At 41.9% G+C, this 16,874-nt stretch overlaps 1 protein-coding gene across 2 annotated transcripts; it reads right to left on the bottom strand.

Annotated features, from left to right (window-relative positions):
- Positions 1 to 8,125: 8,125 nt before the first annotated feature.
- On the bottom strand, positions 8,126 to 11,180 carry LOC138607371 (regulator of G-protein signaling 21-like). 2 transcript variants are annotated; one of them, XM_069679959.1, is made up of 5 exons: positions 10,954 to 11,180; positions 10,547 to 10,606; positions 10,185 to 10,246; positions 9,862 to 10,028; positions 8,126 to 9,656 (listed from the first exon to the last, which is right to left on the bottom strand). In XM_069679959.1, exons 1-5 carry the CDS (start codon positions 11,031 to 11,033, stop codon positions 9,468 to 9,470), a joined length of 558 nt encoding a protein of 185 aa, XP_069536060.1. In that variant the 5' UTR covers positions 11,034 to 11,180; the 3' UTR covers positions 8,126 to 9,467. The 2 variants fall into 2 exon arrangements, with proteins under 2 accessions (XP_069536060.1, XP_069536059.1); XM_069679958.1 differs by having other exon boundaries at positions 10,185 to 10,249; positions 10,954 to 11,178.
- Between the last annotated feature and the right edge of the window lie 5,694 nt (positions 11,181 to 16,874).

Raw genomic sequence — 16,874 nt, 5'->3', positions numbered from 1 at the left:
TCTAACTCCTCTCTGCCTCCCTCTTGACTTGTCGGGCAACTTTATAGCTTCTCTCCAGCCACAACCTGCAGCGCAACAGGATGGAGGCGGGGCCTGCAGTGACAGGTCGGTAATGTGATTGGCTCTCGCTGTGTAAACAGTGACTTGCCCTGGTATGACTCTCAGGGGCCTGAGGCAATGATAGGCTGTCACTGCATAAACATTCCCCCCCTGAGTATCCTGTGGGCTTCCATTCGTAAGGTCAAGATCTGACGTACACGGCAGACTCTTATTCCTAAAATACAGTCTGTCAGGGAGTGATGGAACGCATCTTCCTTCTTGTGTGTTTTTCTTCCTTTTTTTACATTTTGAGAGCTTTTTGCATAACCTGGCTGCTGTGCGAAATGTGTCCCGACATTCAGGGGCACTAATACTTTGCACCCATTTTACGGCTTGAAATCAAAGTCTATGTTGAATATGATCTACAGCTGATTCATTGCGACATGTTGACACTACCTGCAGAGTTGATATTTGTAAGAGTTACTCATGCAGGGTGTGGATGTGTGAACCGTCACAGTTGTCATGGTGGCATGTAGAAATATGACAGGTTGGTACAAAAATGGTGACGCAATATCCGTCTACGTCTGTCGGTGGTTTAAAAAAAGGATGCGAGCACTGCTGAATGCAATGCTTTACATTCCTGTCATATTTACTTCGGTTTAAAACTCTGAAGGGATCGATGTGTTACTTTTGGTAGCTCAGAAAAGTGGTTGTTTTTAAGGTCAAAACGTGTCTATGCATTCACTTGAATGAAAAGTGACCTCTAGGTGAACTTTTTTCAGCAGCGCCTCAACAATATCTCGGTTGAACCTGCTTCACACCGAGATGTACGGTGCTTCAGACAGTGAGCATCACTTCAGTCAAGGGTTTGACCATTTATAGCAATTCTTCTTCAGTTAGATTTGGTGGAAAAAAACTTTGAGGGAGCTCAAAGAATCCGTTGCTGCCAGGGGAACTGAGCCCCCGTCAACAAACACATGCACGGACAGAAGATCTTATTAAAGTCAACAAAACCAGAAGCTTCAGCAACATAAGCGAAGGTTAGCGGGAGCAAGAGTGTTGGCATGAGGGTATCAGTATCATCAGACGGTGAGAAATGTGAGGCTATCGAGGTTGAACACCTGCATGCGTATAAATGAATGTTAAACTAGTCTCGCTGTCTGGCAGCTGATGAACGATAAATGAGATCAAATCATAGCTTGTGTCCTGCACGTGTAGGCAGAAGTCATATTATAAAATGTAGAATTCAACTGTTCAACAGCAGCTGGCATATATAGTACAAGAATGCTAACATCCATCCATCCATTATCTATACCGCTTATCCTGTTCAGGGTCGCGGGGGAGCTGGAGCCTCTCCCAGCTGACATTGGGTGAAAGGCAGGGTACACCCTGGACTGTCAATCACAGAGCTGACACACAGAGACAGGCAACCTTTCGCACTCACACACACACCTATGGGCAATTTAGAGTCACCAATGAACCAAACAAGCATGTCTTTGGACTGTAGGAGGAAGCTGGACTACCCGGGGGAAACCCACGTATGCACGGGGAGAACATGCAAACTCCATGCAGAAAGGCCAACTTTCTCCAAACTGGGGTTTGAACCAGTGACCTTCTACCTGTGAGGCAACAGCGCTAACCACTGCACCACCGTGCAGCGCAAGAATGCTAACAGCGCCTGTGTTTAATAATTCACGTTTATTTATGTATTTATTTAATGTTTATTTGTGTAGGGACAAGTATGAAGCAAGTAAACCGATGTCACACACTACAGCATTCATAGCCTTGGTTATGCCCGTCCCTAGATGGGCCTTTAAAATACATAAAATCAACGACAAATGCACAAGAGAACAAAACATGACTACAAAGCTTTTGAATAAGTTGCTGTTTGTTTTCTCTTCAGGAAAGGTGTGACGTGTTTATGACGGAAGAACATGTTGTTTTTTGGTGATTTGAGGAGAAAGAACTCAACAACAAGTTGAAAATACATTCTTTAGATATATTATATTTTAAGGACTTGTGACCGAACATGAGGCAAAGTTGATTAGGATTCCAGCATTTATTTGAGTTTTATTTTTTATTTTTTTGAGTGACAAATGTGAAATCAATATTCACCCTCCTTAGGGTTTTTGGGAGGTAAATGTGAAGTTGTTCAGCTTCCTTCACCTCACATCACCACAGTCATGAACTTCGTTGTTTGTCTCGTGCCGGGCACATGGCGTTTGGAGTTTATTTTAGCTCATAACTGCTATAAACACTAGCTGCCAAGTGCTTCTGAAAATAAAACTGATGAGTGATCAACATCTAGGTCAGAGATAATGGCACAGATAAATGCCCAAGCTTCAGAAAGCTGCAGAATTGTATGATTCATTCACACCTACGGGCAATTAAGAGTCACCAATTAACCTGACGAGCATGCCTTTGGACTGTATGAACCCACGTATGCACGGGGAGAACATGCAAACTCCACGCAGAAAGGCCAACTTTTGTCCGAACCTTCTAGCTGTGAAGGAACAGTGCTAACCACTGCACCACCATGCAGCGCTAATATGGAGCACGTGTAGAAAATGTAATCGCACCCAAAAAATCTTGTGCAATCTATGTGCAAAGTACATGTTTATTTGCAAACACAATTGATTACCTGTCTCTCTTGTCATCACGTATTTTTGCACATGTGGAATTGATATCTTCTTTCTATAGGGTGACCGTTAAACTCAAGATACATATTTAATATATAGATTATATTATTACAGGTAAATCCTTCGCAGCATATATTTACTTTCTCAGTTTTTCTTGAGCAAACTCACATGCTCCTTGTCATGTGCAGACCTGCACATCCTTGTCCGTACAATACACAGTCACTCTGTTTGTTTCCATTATTTACAAATGCAGCAGGATGTTGGGCGGATCAAACGTGTAATTGTTGTTCAGCCGAACCTGCAGGTCAGGTTTTGGTGCACAGTAGATGATGAAATCCTCAGCAGCTTCACCCTACCGTGTTTCCATTCGGTCGCTGTTTGCATACAAAGCGACGTTTGTGAAAATGTTTGTCATTGCATTACATGCACAATTTACCTGCTGACACTGTGGAAAGTCAACAGACATTTAGTTTAAACCAAAGGATTCAAAATATATTAATACAGTCCTCGTGTGATGTTTAATTTAATACGAGAAAACATTGAGCACATGATGAATGCATGCTCTGGTTAGTTAAACAAGTCGTGTATAAACTACAAACCTTTTAAAACAGTTTTGATAGTAATTTCCCATCAGCCTCTGCTTGAGAAACAAGTCGCAGAGAACTCCCTGAGCTTCCTGTAACAATGCAGTTTGACTTCGACATCACATCCCAGAAAAAGCTAATTTCAGCTGAGGAACAGGACACACATTCTGTATGTAAAGAATAATCACAGTCTGTTCTGGGTTATCTGTGCTTTAATGCATCTGCGTCACCTGCAGTGTTGCGATCATCACAGCTCGCTCCAGTTTGAAAACGCTGTGTTCACCTCGTGTGTTTATTATGAAGTGCAGACTGTGTGTAAGCAGCCGTCTGTTTAGAAGTGGATGAAGAGCAGAGCCAAGTTTCCACTGGCACGAGGTCTGTACAGAGGGCCTTACGCAGGAGGTGATTCCCAGCAGCCGCTCGCAGAGTTTGTCCTCTTTGTGTTTGGAACATGTGGAATTCAATAAAACCCGTCTGTGGCCTTTTGTTGGTCACTTAGCACCAAAATCACGTGCCTGAAGAGTGTTTAAAGAAAGATGTGCACAACATAACAGACGTCAAGGGAGGCCACCACTTCTATGTTTTAATAATTCAGACTGTAAAAACACCCATAGGAACAACTTTGGCTGCTGCACGTGCATTCAGCGCAAAATAATAGCACCCCAGAGCAGCTGTTCTACATTTTACGACAGTGCTCGTCATCTTTAAAGTGTATCAAAACACTGATAATAATGTCTTAGCTTTATATTTAAGCCGTCATCAATGAACGGTACCAGAAATAAACATCGTACATTGAGAAATGTGTTTTTTATATCACATGGTTTCTTCTGCTTCGCCAGCTAAGCTTTCCCGTCTTCCTTTACTTATGGAAGCTGTAAGATTGCGTTGTGAGTGAGATCCCTTCCCGCAATGCACCATTCAAAATCTTCTGAGACAATTTTGCTCAAAACCACATCACAACAAAACTTTTTTACAATGGTTTAAGTTGTATTTGTTCTGTCTTTATTTTAACATTTTGACTCAAGCTGTGTAAAAAGCTCCATATTTACATTGATAGAAAGAGCTGTTTGTTTGGATTAAGTTGAAAAGAGATCATTTAAGTGAGGGTTCTTGGTGCACTGCAGCAACGTTTTTAAATTCTACAGGGTCAAAGGAAAGCAATGGTTAGTGATAAATGGTAGAAGATAAAATTCCAACTTATAATCGTGGGAAAAACCCAGACAGCACAGCTGTATCTGATCTCTGCACGTGCCTTCCGCTAACCTCATATTCTCACGTGGAATCAGGTCAGAGCAGTGGATTAGCTGCCAAACGCCTTGTGAAACCTTAATGATCTATTCTAATACTGCAATCACATGGATTCAGACAGACATGTGACAGCCAAGGTTCATTTTGCGAAACAAATTTGTAAGAAAATTGAGGGTTATCATACCATGTGAATTTGCTTATCTACGGCACTGACGTGCACAATATTAGTGTTGTTGTTAAAGAAAAAATAGTTGGACTGTATTGTCTGTAATTATAAGGGTCATTGCAATGAAGATAATTAAAGTAATTGTGTAATTAAGTCATATTTATCAGGAAGGTTATTCACCACAAAAAACCTCATACTCTTGCAACCGCAGTCCAACACTAAAGCCCAGTTGTAGACAGGGATTAAGTGTGAAGCAACAAATGTGAGAATACTTCTCTCATTGTGTGCTTTTGATTGACTTTGTTGTTGTCCCACAATGCAATGGGAAATTTAACTAAATACTTATAATAGTTGGAGAGACAGCTCCAGGAAACCACAAAACACAAAGAAAGTTCTGTCTTTGGAGTTGGTTTCTATTTTACGCTTCATTGCTCAAAAGGGCAGCGCTAGATCGATGTCTGCACACGTGTTGCACCATTTCCTGTTTGCAAAAAATGTTAAAATGAACTCTTTCTTGTTCAGTAGCTGAAGTTGCAGTAAACTGAAAATGACTTTAAATATTCTGTAAAGCACCTTTTTTGTAATTGGGACAAGACAGCAAAAAGTGTAGACTGTACTAAAGGATCAGAAGAGCATTCTGCCAGCAGCTGCATCCTCATTAGCATCACTGGTGGACTTTGTCACCTTCTTACTAGTTTGTGAGGGTGGTCATGCGTAGGTTGATACCTGGATTACCGAAGTGATATTTCCTTCTGGTTTCCTCTTGTGTACATGTACACTGACACCAGCAGCGGTGAAAGGTTGTTGTTCTCGACTTCACTGTGACCCACTTTCCTGTACTATACAATAACAAGCTCTGCACTGGTGAGCTGTCCAGCTTTAGCTAACAATACATGACCATTGTACACATTGTGATTTCTTGATTTGTTTATTCCATCAGTCATTTTTCATCCTCATACATCTTGCGCTGATAAAAGTCAAAGTTGGACGCTAAGAGTGGCGAAGCATGAAATTCATTGATCCACGGGGGAGCGTTTGGCCAGCGAAACATTGAGGCCAGATCACAGCCATAAAAAACATACAGAAAAGCGAATACAAGAGGATATTTTATAGCTCTGGGGCCAGCCAAAGCCAGTAAAACTTCACTGTGACACCAATAAAATACCAATAAACACAGAAACATTTCCTAAGTTAACACACTAAAAGTCAGCACATAGCCAGTCCAGATTTATATAAAAACCCAACTACTCTTTAATACAGAAACAAGGCCTAAACAGTCAATATCCAATGAGATACAAGGTGAAAACCCCTGTCAGCAAAAAGACTTACTGTCCTCTGCAGCCAACTTCATTCTTATAATTAATTGTAATGCTGTCAAAGGAATAGCCGTTCATTTTGGGGATTCCACTCACCAGAGTGTAAAACAAGACATTAATTCTGCTGTCAATCTGTCTGTTGAGCACAAGGCCAGGTTGTTCTGCACTGTTTGCACTTATACCAACAAAAGGTAGTGCAGTATAATTCAGCTGTGAACCAATTTGGATCCATTCTTGGCAAATTGGCAGTCAGAGAAACTGCTCTGTCCAGCTTCCAGTGGAAAGTCAAGTGTGCCATTACTTATGTATGGGTGTACAGTGTGTGAGTTGGAGTCTTTTCTGAATCAAAGAGTCAATGGTAAGTTAATATTTTACCCCACACCATGTTGTTTTTCCTAAACTTAACCAAGAAGTGTTTCAGCTTTAACATAACCAAACAGCTTAACTAACCCTAACCCTAACCATATGTTAGAAAGGAAGAAAACAGACCCTAAAGGGTACCTTAAATCCGACCCTAATGCTAAATGGGTCTTTTTTCAAACTTTGGACAGAGCCAAGCTAACTGTTTCATCTGTTCCCTTCACGCTAAGCAAGGCTAAGCTAACCGTCGCAGAGCTCTAGCTACTTAAAGGGAGCTTATAAACATGGAGCGACCTTAAGACCTCACTGTTTGCAATAAAAGTGAACACATAAGCTGTACCAAAGTGTTCTAACACTTGTCAAGGTGCTTAGAAAGAAAAGAAGGAACCAGTAACCTTTCATGAACTGTGTAAGATTTGTGAAGTGAAAAACAGACCCGGGGCCAGCAGTAACACAATTGAACCCGATTCGCATCCAACTGACTATAACACAACGTTAGGACCTCTCCTCCCAGGTGACCTCATCATCCCACAGTGCACACCGCCTACTGGTCTGACGGTGGTCTTTTAAATGCTGAGTTCTTGAGCTGATGATAAAAATGTGTCCATCATTTTGTGGCGTTAGCATCAAATATATACGTATAACTGGCCAATGATGTACAAAGCTGTTAGCCACATATGCTAATGTTGTTACAGCATATTGCATTTTGGCTTATCAATGCATTACTGTTTGTGTTGGACAAACACCCAACCTTACTATCATTGGGAGTTATCTTGCTAGCTGTTTGTCAGTTTATAACGGAATCAATACAGATATGAAACTTGATGTGATCCGACTAGAAGACTGTAATTGTTCACTTGACTTCACACAAGTTATAGTTTGTACTTGGTGCCGTAATTTGAAGTAAAATATAGAAACTGTGACGGATATTAAACTTAAAAGGTTTTTAAATCTCAACAGAGAACGTTGAGGAGGTGAACGCAGGTTGATGTTTTCTTACTCACCTTATTGAGCTCCATAAGTAGCAAGGGCAGTTGCACACATGCTAAATATTTTGCAATCAAAGCACAGGGAGCTTCAGATGAAATGAAAGTTAATCTTATAGTTACTTTACAGTGTTGTTCATGACACCGAGCGGTTACATTGCAGACAGAATCTCGTTTCTCATTTCTCACAATGACTGATTTCATAAGAGAGCAGTCTGGGATCTTCCTGTTTCTAAAACAGAGCATATCACGTATACACTCCATTTCAAGCCAACTGATGCTTTTCAGTGATATAAGAAACAGAAACAGGAAACTCCAAACACCCAATATCCTTCGTTAATATTGCAATATTAACATTTACATCCCATAAAGTTTGAAAACAGAGATCCAAAGCCACCAAGCTAATGCTGGGTTTTCTGTTATGTTTTTATGATGAATATTCTAATTCTGAATGTCCCGATGACGGCATCATAGGTTTCTAAATATAAGGGCAGTAAATGTAGGAATATGAGAGCACTGTCTGTGATGAATACACTGTATATACACTAAGCTGGATGGAGTGTTCGCTCTTGCCAGCAGCTGAACTGCAGTGAAAATGATTCTTCGGCCCAACAGAACTTGGCACAGCTTTCAAGTTTCCATGCGTATACAGTGTAGTATCACTTGAAACATATAACAGACAACCATTATGCAAACATAGCATTCATTTTCTAACGCCGTGTTTTAACATCTACTTCACTAGAAGTGAAACTGAGAGTCGGTGTGAGAGCGGCTCAGAAACTTCACCTTTTCAAATAATTTAATGTCTTTCAAATCACTAACATTTTAACAAGCACTTCAACACTGCAACAAACGTTGTACTCAGATGGTGACAATAAACAATAAATAATACATTGTTTAACTTTTAAGTTACTTTAACTATTAACGTCAACATTCAAACAACGTGCTTTGGGAAGCAATAACAAGGCATATTCTCAGGGTATATAAGGATTTAACAGCCTATCATGCAAGGTGAAACATTCTATTTCTATAATAATTCCACTCAAATAGTTTATTAAATAAAATCACAACTCTTGACACTTCAGTGCTGTAAGAATTTGGCTTAGACTAAGACAACAGCCAGCAGTCTTCAGTGTGCTGGGGAATTAAATTAGACGTCAGCGGCCATAAAACGGGAACTTCTCAGTTGCTGTAGTGCAGTTTGGTTCCACTTCCTTACAAAAAATATATTCATCCTGTATTTTTATTTAAATAAAAACTGCTTTGACTTTACGTTTGAAGTGCTACACGTTAAAGAGATCAAACAATGGCAAGAATATCACTCATAGGCAGCTTAAATCTAACATAAAAACAGCAGTTCTTAAAACCCCACATCAGTCCAATTATATAAAAAAGAAAAATCTCCTTTCAAAGAGTCCCAGAATGCCTCTTGCAGAACTAAGTGGCCTTCTGCAACCCTTCACTAAGGATGACATATCACTATTGAGTCCTCTGTCCGTTATGGATTTGTTGGCACTCTAAGTGCTGTCATTAGATAATAGGCCAACTCTTTTTGCGGCAGCTTAGTCTGTGTCAGTAGCACTTAAAAGCTACAACTAAATACTTTCTCTCTCTCTCTCTCTCAAACACACACACAAACACACACACTAATCGAGTGTGACCATTGCATCTTACATCCTCTATCTTTATCTGCACAGGAAACACCTCTGCAAAGAAGGCCAAAGGAGGTCCGCTGCCTGGTCTGCTTTCGCAGCTCCGCTGTCAGAGCGGGCATCAGTCACCCCGCTGGGTTTATTCATGGTCAAAAGTGGTCAAACAGCCTGTTCACACAGATTTATCCAGTGCAAACACACACTATAGGGCCGTCATCGTTAAGGCTGGTCTTTTTATTACGCTTCTTCCTGTTCCTCAGTCCTCGGGTAAGAAGTAAGTCAATGTTGGGATCCTCCACAGTTTGCTTCCGGATCTAGTGACCGCCCCTTGTTGCGGGGCCTCTGTATGTGTCCATGGGGCGTGCAGCTCGACCTTCCTTCCTTCTTTGTGTTCAGTCCTTCCTCCTGAAGGAGCTCAAACATTCCAGTTATGGGTTTTAAGTCCGTTCTCTCTCTTTCCCACCAGGACCGAGTTTCTCAACCCTTTGCAGCGTCGGCAGCGAGGTTTTCCAGGAGAATTCTATAAATGTCCGAGCGGAGGAACCGCGGGTACGAGTCTCTTTCCATCAGCCCGTAAACGATCTTCTGAGCGTCGTCAAAGCAGTGCACGGTGGGACTCTTGATGTTTCTTTTGATCTGCTCTCGGGTGTGATAGTCGATGTTGATCTGGAATGAGACGGATGGATTGGAATGAGGGGATTTGAGCCAAGAGCAAGAGATCAGGGATTCAGCATTTGAGCAGGCACTTGCCCTTAATAGTCTGTGAGTTCTACATTGTTATCTTACTTCTGTTAATCTGGCGTAACAGGATTTAAAGATTTATGCAAGATAGTCAAAGCATCTGTGTGAATGCGAATGCGTTCTTAGTTACCTCTTTGGGAGATTCTGCTTTGATGAACTGCTCATAAATCTTCTTGGCCCTTGAAGACATCCTGAAAGAAGACTTGATCTTCTTGTAGTCCTCGCAGGTGAGCCAGAACTCAATATTCTCATCGCTGTATTCAGATTTGAGAAAGTTGCGAAAAGTAGCGAGACCATCTGAGGAAAGCGCAGAAAACACACAAACCATGAGGAACTGAAAAATTCCCTCTCAGAATTTCTGCCAGATCAATCATCCTCTTATAAATGTCCTCCCCACAAACATTATTTACTGTTCTGGCTGCATTCTTGTCCTCGAGGGGAAAATCAACCTACATTTAGACTCCAGAAGCCGTTCCAGTGACTGTGACCATTGTTGGGTGTCTTCTAAAGTTAGCCTGCTGGGAGAGAATGCAAGTTAGATGATTCAACCAGAATCAAATTTGGGTAAAATAAAGCTGGGGTGAGCTGCAAGGGCACAGAAGCAGCCTAATCATGAAAGAATAGCAGATGTGCTCAAATTCGTACAAAAATGTCCAACCATGGGATCTGTTGGCGTGCTTGTGTGCCCTGCCAAAGCAAACATGGTGTCTCTAGTTCATTTGAATCCTTGCATGAGGCCATAGATGGAAATGACAGGAGCAGGCTGGCTATTTTAAAACTGAAATGTATGCAAAACACTCCATAAGTCCGCTTACCTCTCAGAGCTTGATGAGTGTGAGAACATGCACTGGAGTCGGCACATAAAGTTCTTTCCACTGTGTAGAGATAAGAAATACATGAATACATATATATATATATATATCCCTGTAGGATTAACTGTTGTTATATTAGCCTCAAGTGAATCTTTCAAAGCATGTTTGGCATGTTAGTAATTAGAAAAAGAGAGCATGTGGTGAAGTAAAGTTAGATGACATTATTAACTTCAACTATTTCTGGGAGATGCAACATGAAGCATCCGTAACGTCTCTAATGGTGCTCCTGCTCCTGAAGGCTCCGTCGTTAGAACAGAGAGAAGCAGAACACCGCTCTCCAAATTGCACAGATACCTCAGCTAAATCAAATAAACTGCTCAGCTCAGCGCTGAAGCAAAAGTTCCACTCACATGTTCTTGTTTCTCTTCCTGTCATCTCTGTCCATGATGAACTGTTCTGTGTTGAGTGGTTCGACGATTAAGCTGGGCATTGTCTTGTTAAGTCCACACTCTCAGGCTCTCGGTCCTGGTCATGCTGCGGCTGAGAGACTCTTAGGAGGGTTCCCCCTGCGCCGCCGCTTTTTATACCAAGGTTTCCTGTTGCTACGGACTACTGAGATACATCAGCAGCTCAGCCCCAGACTGAAGAGGAAGCACCCCTTCCTCCTCCTTCTCCTGTTCCTCCTCTCCTCCCACCTCACTGTCAGAAACAACACATACGCACACTGTACTGCATGTAGTCCTCCCTCCTCTTGATGCCTTACTCCCTATTAAGTCCTTCTGCGTCCTTTCCTCTCCTTCTGCTGCTGCAGATCCTTCCCTCCTCCTAACTGGATGAGACAAACACTGAGCATGCAGTGTTCATATTATTTTTAGTCTGGCAGAACAGATGCAAATTACAGTAACAGTGACTGTGATAGGCAAATGGTGACCTTCAAACGCTGTGTGGTTTTGGAAATGGAAGGACTATGCTTTTCTGTCTTGTGAGTCCCTGGATATCTGTCTTAGAGAGAAAACATCCACTTCAACATTTATTGGTCCTACAAAGGGAAATTCAAAAATGCGGTAAAAATCATGCAACGCGAGGCCACCGGCATATCTGAGAAAGAGGAAACAGCAAATTGATTGCAACAGAGAAACGCAGCAAAGCGACAGGAAGTCAGAATAATTGTCTGAACGTCACATCATGACCGCTCTTGTTTCAGCCACAGAGTTATTGCTTTATTGTCGAAACTTTTCTGTGTTCAAACTGCTGACTAAAATCCTTATATGGTGGTATAAAATACATGTGTGTGTGTTTTCAGTATATTTGGCCTTCAAATAAGTGTAGAAAGGCTTTAGAAAGTAGGACATTTTGCCAACCCTCAAATCCTTCAAGGGTAAGGTTTAAAGATTGGCAACATTAGGAAGTTATTATGTTAGAAAATGTCCTTTAGATTATATGAATACAGACTTACATTGACTTTTAGGTTATTTTCTGTAAGGCCAATTGAAGAAAGTGTGACATCAACTTACAAAAAGGAAGCAAGGTCAGAGGCTACAATAAAGAACATGGATCCCACTGCCAGTGTCAGCACATTTGATGCACCACAGTCTTTTACGTTTGAGGCTGTTAGTTGTGTAAGGCTCTGAGAGAAGACAGGGGTGAAGAGAAATAACCAGACTTGGCCTGGATTCGAGTCTTGGTGTGAGAACTTGTAGCGAACTGGACAGTTTCTTGGCGAGTGGCTAGCCTCAGCTGAAATTAGCTTTAGTAGCACTGACCTTTGACATTGTGTGTGTCCTTCAAATCAGTGCTGGTCTGCGATATATTTTGTCTGGCATCGCAGAGGCTGCTCAAGAACGAGCTGTTGGAATTTAAAGGCTTCAACATCCCATCCTGAACTTCTGTCTTATCTTGAAGGCTGGGGCAGCCTCAGACCGAAGTAATTTATAGCAGTTCTTACTGGCCAAGATTATAAGGAGGGGATGTTCAAGTTTTGATGTCACACTCTTTCAGACAGTCTCTCCTTTAAGAACATTCACAGTGTTGCCCTTGGTTTCAGACGTATAAGGTGATGGTATATGAAGAATTTGAGAAAAGCTTGAGAGTCTAGTCAACTTTCACAACTCAATCACTGCTTCAACTGGTGTGAACGTCAAGTTGTCAGTTTTAGAAAGTTAAAGAATTCTTGTAAAGGGTTTAAAAGTTGTGGGGGAGAAGTTTCAGATGTTTAGTTATCTAAAAAGTACTAATTCCTTATGCAAGAAATACAATACATCTGAAAAATTATTGTATTTGCGCTGTGTTTTGGACGGTCCTCCACGAAACTGTTGTGCTAAATGAGGTTGGGCTAATGATCTGGCTGATTAGGGTTAGGTGTTGAGTATAGGAGGCGAAGATCCTAACAAGTGTAGTAACACAACTGACAACGGAAAGAGGCCAGGGCTGAAGCTTGAACCAATGGGTCTTCTGACGGCAACAATGACGCTGAAAAAACCTGAGCTTAAATGGTGCCGAATGAAGAGGCCATCTAAGTCCAAATAAGTCCAAATCCGTGGTTGCAAAACACCCAACCGTTTTTGTTATTCTTGTTTAGATCTAATCAGGGTTGGCCTGATTAAGTAGAGGGTTTGTATTGACTTGAGAATCCATTGCCATGCATTTGGCTTTTTGTTTCCTTCTCCTTAGGAGTACCACAACAAACTACTCCAATAGAGGTACTGTCACTTGGTGTAAAAATCAAGTTTAAAGCTGCAATGGTAGGTTTAGAAGTAAAGACTTCTAATACCTGCAAATGAAGCCACTTCTCCAGGATGCACTTTAAACTTTGCACGTAAACAGGAAAAGGTCACACCATCGGCCTCTGACTTCCCATTAGTCTGGTTATTCTTGATTGCTTTAAAAAAGTATTCATTTTTTCCCCCACAGATCAAAGTCAACAACATCACGTTTAGCCTTCAAGGAAATAACAAAGAGCCAAAAACAAGACGAGATTTTCCTGCTTCCTGCTACTGTGGGTTAGTCTAAACACTGGCTGTCAGAGTGGTTGTAATTCAAATGTAACGCTAAGTGTTGGCGTCACAGATCAATGTGGACCAATGCTAGAAATCCAGTAAGATATTTTTTTTTTTATAAAAATGCTTCTTGTTCAGTAAAGAATAAATTAGTGATTTAAACCTCCTTTATACACGTAAAGACCTGCTTTAATAGACTTTATAAATGCTACCAGCCTGTTCTCTTTTACATGTGATTTCCCTATACTAGGTTTACAGAAGAAGAAAACCTGAAGGAATCATAAAGAACAAGGGTTTAGAAGGTAATTAGAAATACCTCCGAGGACTTCTGTGTTATCAGAAACCTGATTAAATGTAGTTTTTTTTAGCCTTGAGCAGGTCTTTCCTGCTCACATCTGATGCCCCGGGCCTTCCTCTTACTATCTGCCCTTTGGCTTGGCTTCACTGATGCTGCTCTCCCTCTTTTGCCCAAACACGGTTATAAGTGCTGAGGCGTTACGAAGAGACACCAAACACTGAGAACTGAAAGCTGTCCCTTTTATATGCTAATGTGTCTCTACAGTTACTTTATGGAGGAACACAGCGGCATAGAAAGCACCCTTTCATTACCATCAGCCTGTTGCATCCAGATCTGTGAAGTTCCCCAAGTGTGTCGGTCTTCACTAACACTGTGCCATCGACAGTACTCACTTCCTTTTTCGCTGCCATGGTGACTGTACGGGGCTGTGAGAAAACAGCGACAGATTGTGTGTGAAGGATAGCGCGACATGTGATGCAGGAGATGTGAGACCTCTGTCATTTATCAGGAACAACCCCTGACACCACAGTGTACTCACAGTTACTGACGTTTGACATTGGAAGAACTGAAGTGCTGTGCCTAATAAAAGCTCAGAGCGTGTAGCCCCAAGAGACTCAGAGCAACGACAACTATATTCTTTCTTAAATTAAACTCCTGTTCAGGGTCGCGGATGGCCTATCCCAGCTGTCATCGGGCGAGAGGCGATGTACACCCTGGACAGATCGCTCGTCAATTATACAGCTGACACATAGAGACAGACAACCTTTTACACTCACACATACGGGCAATTTAGAGTCACCAATGAACCTAACAAGCATATCTTTGGACTGTGGGAGGAATCCAGAGGGAACCCACGCATGCACAGGGAGAACATGCAAACTTCACACAGGAAGGTTCCCAATGTCTGAACCGGGATTCAAACCAGCAACTTTCGAGCTGTGAGGCAACAGCACTAACCACCCTAGATTTACATACACCGATTAGCCATAACATTACGACCACCCGCCTAATATTGTGTAGGTCCCCCTTTTGCTGACCTGTCGAGGCTTGGACTCCACTAGACTTTTGAGGGTGTGCTGAGGTTTCTGGCACCAAGACGTTAGCAGCAGATCCTTTAAGTCCTGTGAGTTGCGAGGTGGGGCCATGGATCAGACTTGTTTTTCCACCACATCCCACAGATGCTCGATTGGATTGATATCTGGGGAATTTGGAGGCCAAGTCGACACCTTGAACTCCTTGTCCTCACTCCTGAACCATTTCTGCAGTGTGGCAGGGCGCATTATCCTCCTGAAAGAGACCACTGCCATTAGAGAATACCTTTTAAATGAAGGGGTGTACTTGGTCTGCAACAATGTTTAGGTAGGTGGTACGTGTCAAAGTAACATTCACATGAATGGTAGAACCCAAGGTTTCCCAGCAGAACATTGCCCAAAGCATCACACTGCCTCTGCTGGCTTGTCTTCTTCCCATAGTGCATCCTGGAGGCATTGGAGGCCCTTTCTGTGGGGGACAAAGGTCAGCATGGGCACCCTGACCGGTTTGCAGCTACACAGCCCCATACCACACCTTTCTATCAGAACCAGCTTTAACGTTTTCAGCAATTTGAGCTTCAGTAGCTCTTCTGTCGGATCTGACCACACAGGCCTGCCTTCGTTCCCCACACGCATCAATGAGCCTTGGTCGCCTTAACCCTGTCGCCGATTCAACAATTTTCCTTCTTTGGACCACTTTTGGTAGCTACTGACCGCTGCAGGCCGGGAACACCCAACAAGTTTTGGAGATGCTCTGACCCAGTCGTCTAGCCATCACAGTTTGGTCCTTGTCAAAGTCGCTCACATCCTTCTGCATTTTTTCCTGCTTCCAACACATCAACTTCGAGGACAAAATGTTAATTTGCTGCCTAACATATCCCACCCACTGACAGGTGCCATTGTAACGACATAATCAATGTTATTTACTTCACCTGTCAGTGGTCATAATGTTTTCAATGAATGTAAGATACAGTAACATGTGCTTGAGGCTCTAATTTAAGGTTAACAGGAACGATAAAAGAGTATGAAGAAAAGCTTGATTTTAGAGCAGTAACTGTTTTTATCCATTAAATGTAACAGAAACTTGCTTTCACAACCATTGGCTTTTGTGTCTCCACCAAATCACATTAAAAAAACCTTTCAGAAGCAGTATGAAGTGTTTATGCTCAAACTAGTGGTGCTTCAAGTGTTTGGTGGGCACAAAAGAGCATGTATAGACTGGACTACAATAGACGTTAACTTTCATATCTCCTTTTTACATCATGTCGATTTTTTTTTATCTTTGACTTCTGACTTGGAAGAAACAAAATAAGCCTTTAAAGGTTCAACAAGACACGGCTATATCTATATATTATAAAACTCTTAAAGTTATATAGTATATTTAGCAAACTCTCCCCTTGTAATACTTTTTATAAATCACATTATGTTTTCCTAGTGTACACTGTGTCCAGGTTATTTCCCCACGTACAGCATTTGTGTATCTCTGCCATCATTGTCTGTAGATGATGAGATTATTCCCCTAACAAGGCAGCACATTCAGGCTGATCTGTTACGCCTCAGGTTGTCTGATGACTCCAGTGTTGTCGTTTAAGCCCCCGAGTTATTATTAGCTGCCTCAGTACTCCTTTTTAAGGCACAATCCTTCAGAATAAGGCCATTTACAGAGCCGGGTGGGATCAAGGGTTACTGCAGGGTTACTTCTTTCCAGTTTGGTAAACCCTATTGCTGGTGGTTGGAGTCATCTCTGCACCTAATTAGAGGATATATCAAACATGTGACCAGAGACAGAATCTCCTTGCTGGGTGAGCTGTGGAAACTCTTCTCTTTTTTCTTTTGACTCATGCCCATCTCACGCCTCCAGTCAGACAGTCAGTCAGATAAATATAAGTCTTTGTCTCAAAACTTCTGACGAGATGGAAACAGTCAGAGTGAGATGAGTGGTTAAAAAGAGATAAGTGGGAAGTAACACAACCATGTGTAAAATGTACCCAAAGTTGGACAAGAAG

This window comes from Semicossyphus pulcher, unplaced genomic scaffold (genome assembly GCF_022749685.1).
Source record: "Semicossyphus pulcher isolate SPU_LCO1_2020_fin unplaced genomic scaffold, fSemPul1.0.p SCAF_4, whole genome shotgun sequence".
In the NCBI taxonomy this organism is placed as follows: Eukaryota; Metazoa; Chordata; class Actinopteri; order Labriformes; family Labridae; genus Semicossyphus; species Semicossyphus pulcher.
This window is presented reverse-complemented; position numbering and strand designations above follow the sequence as displayed.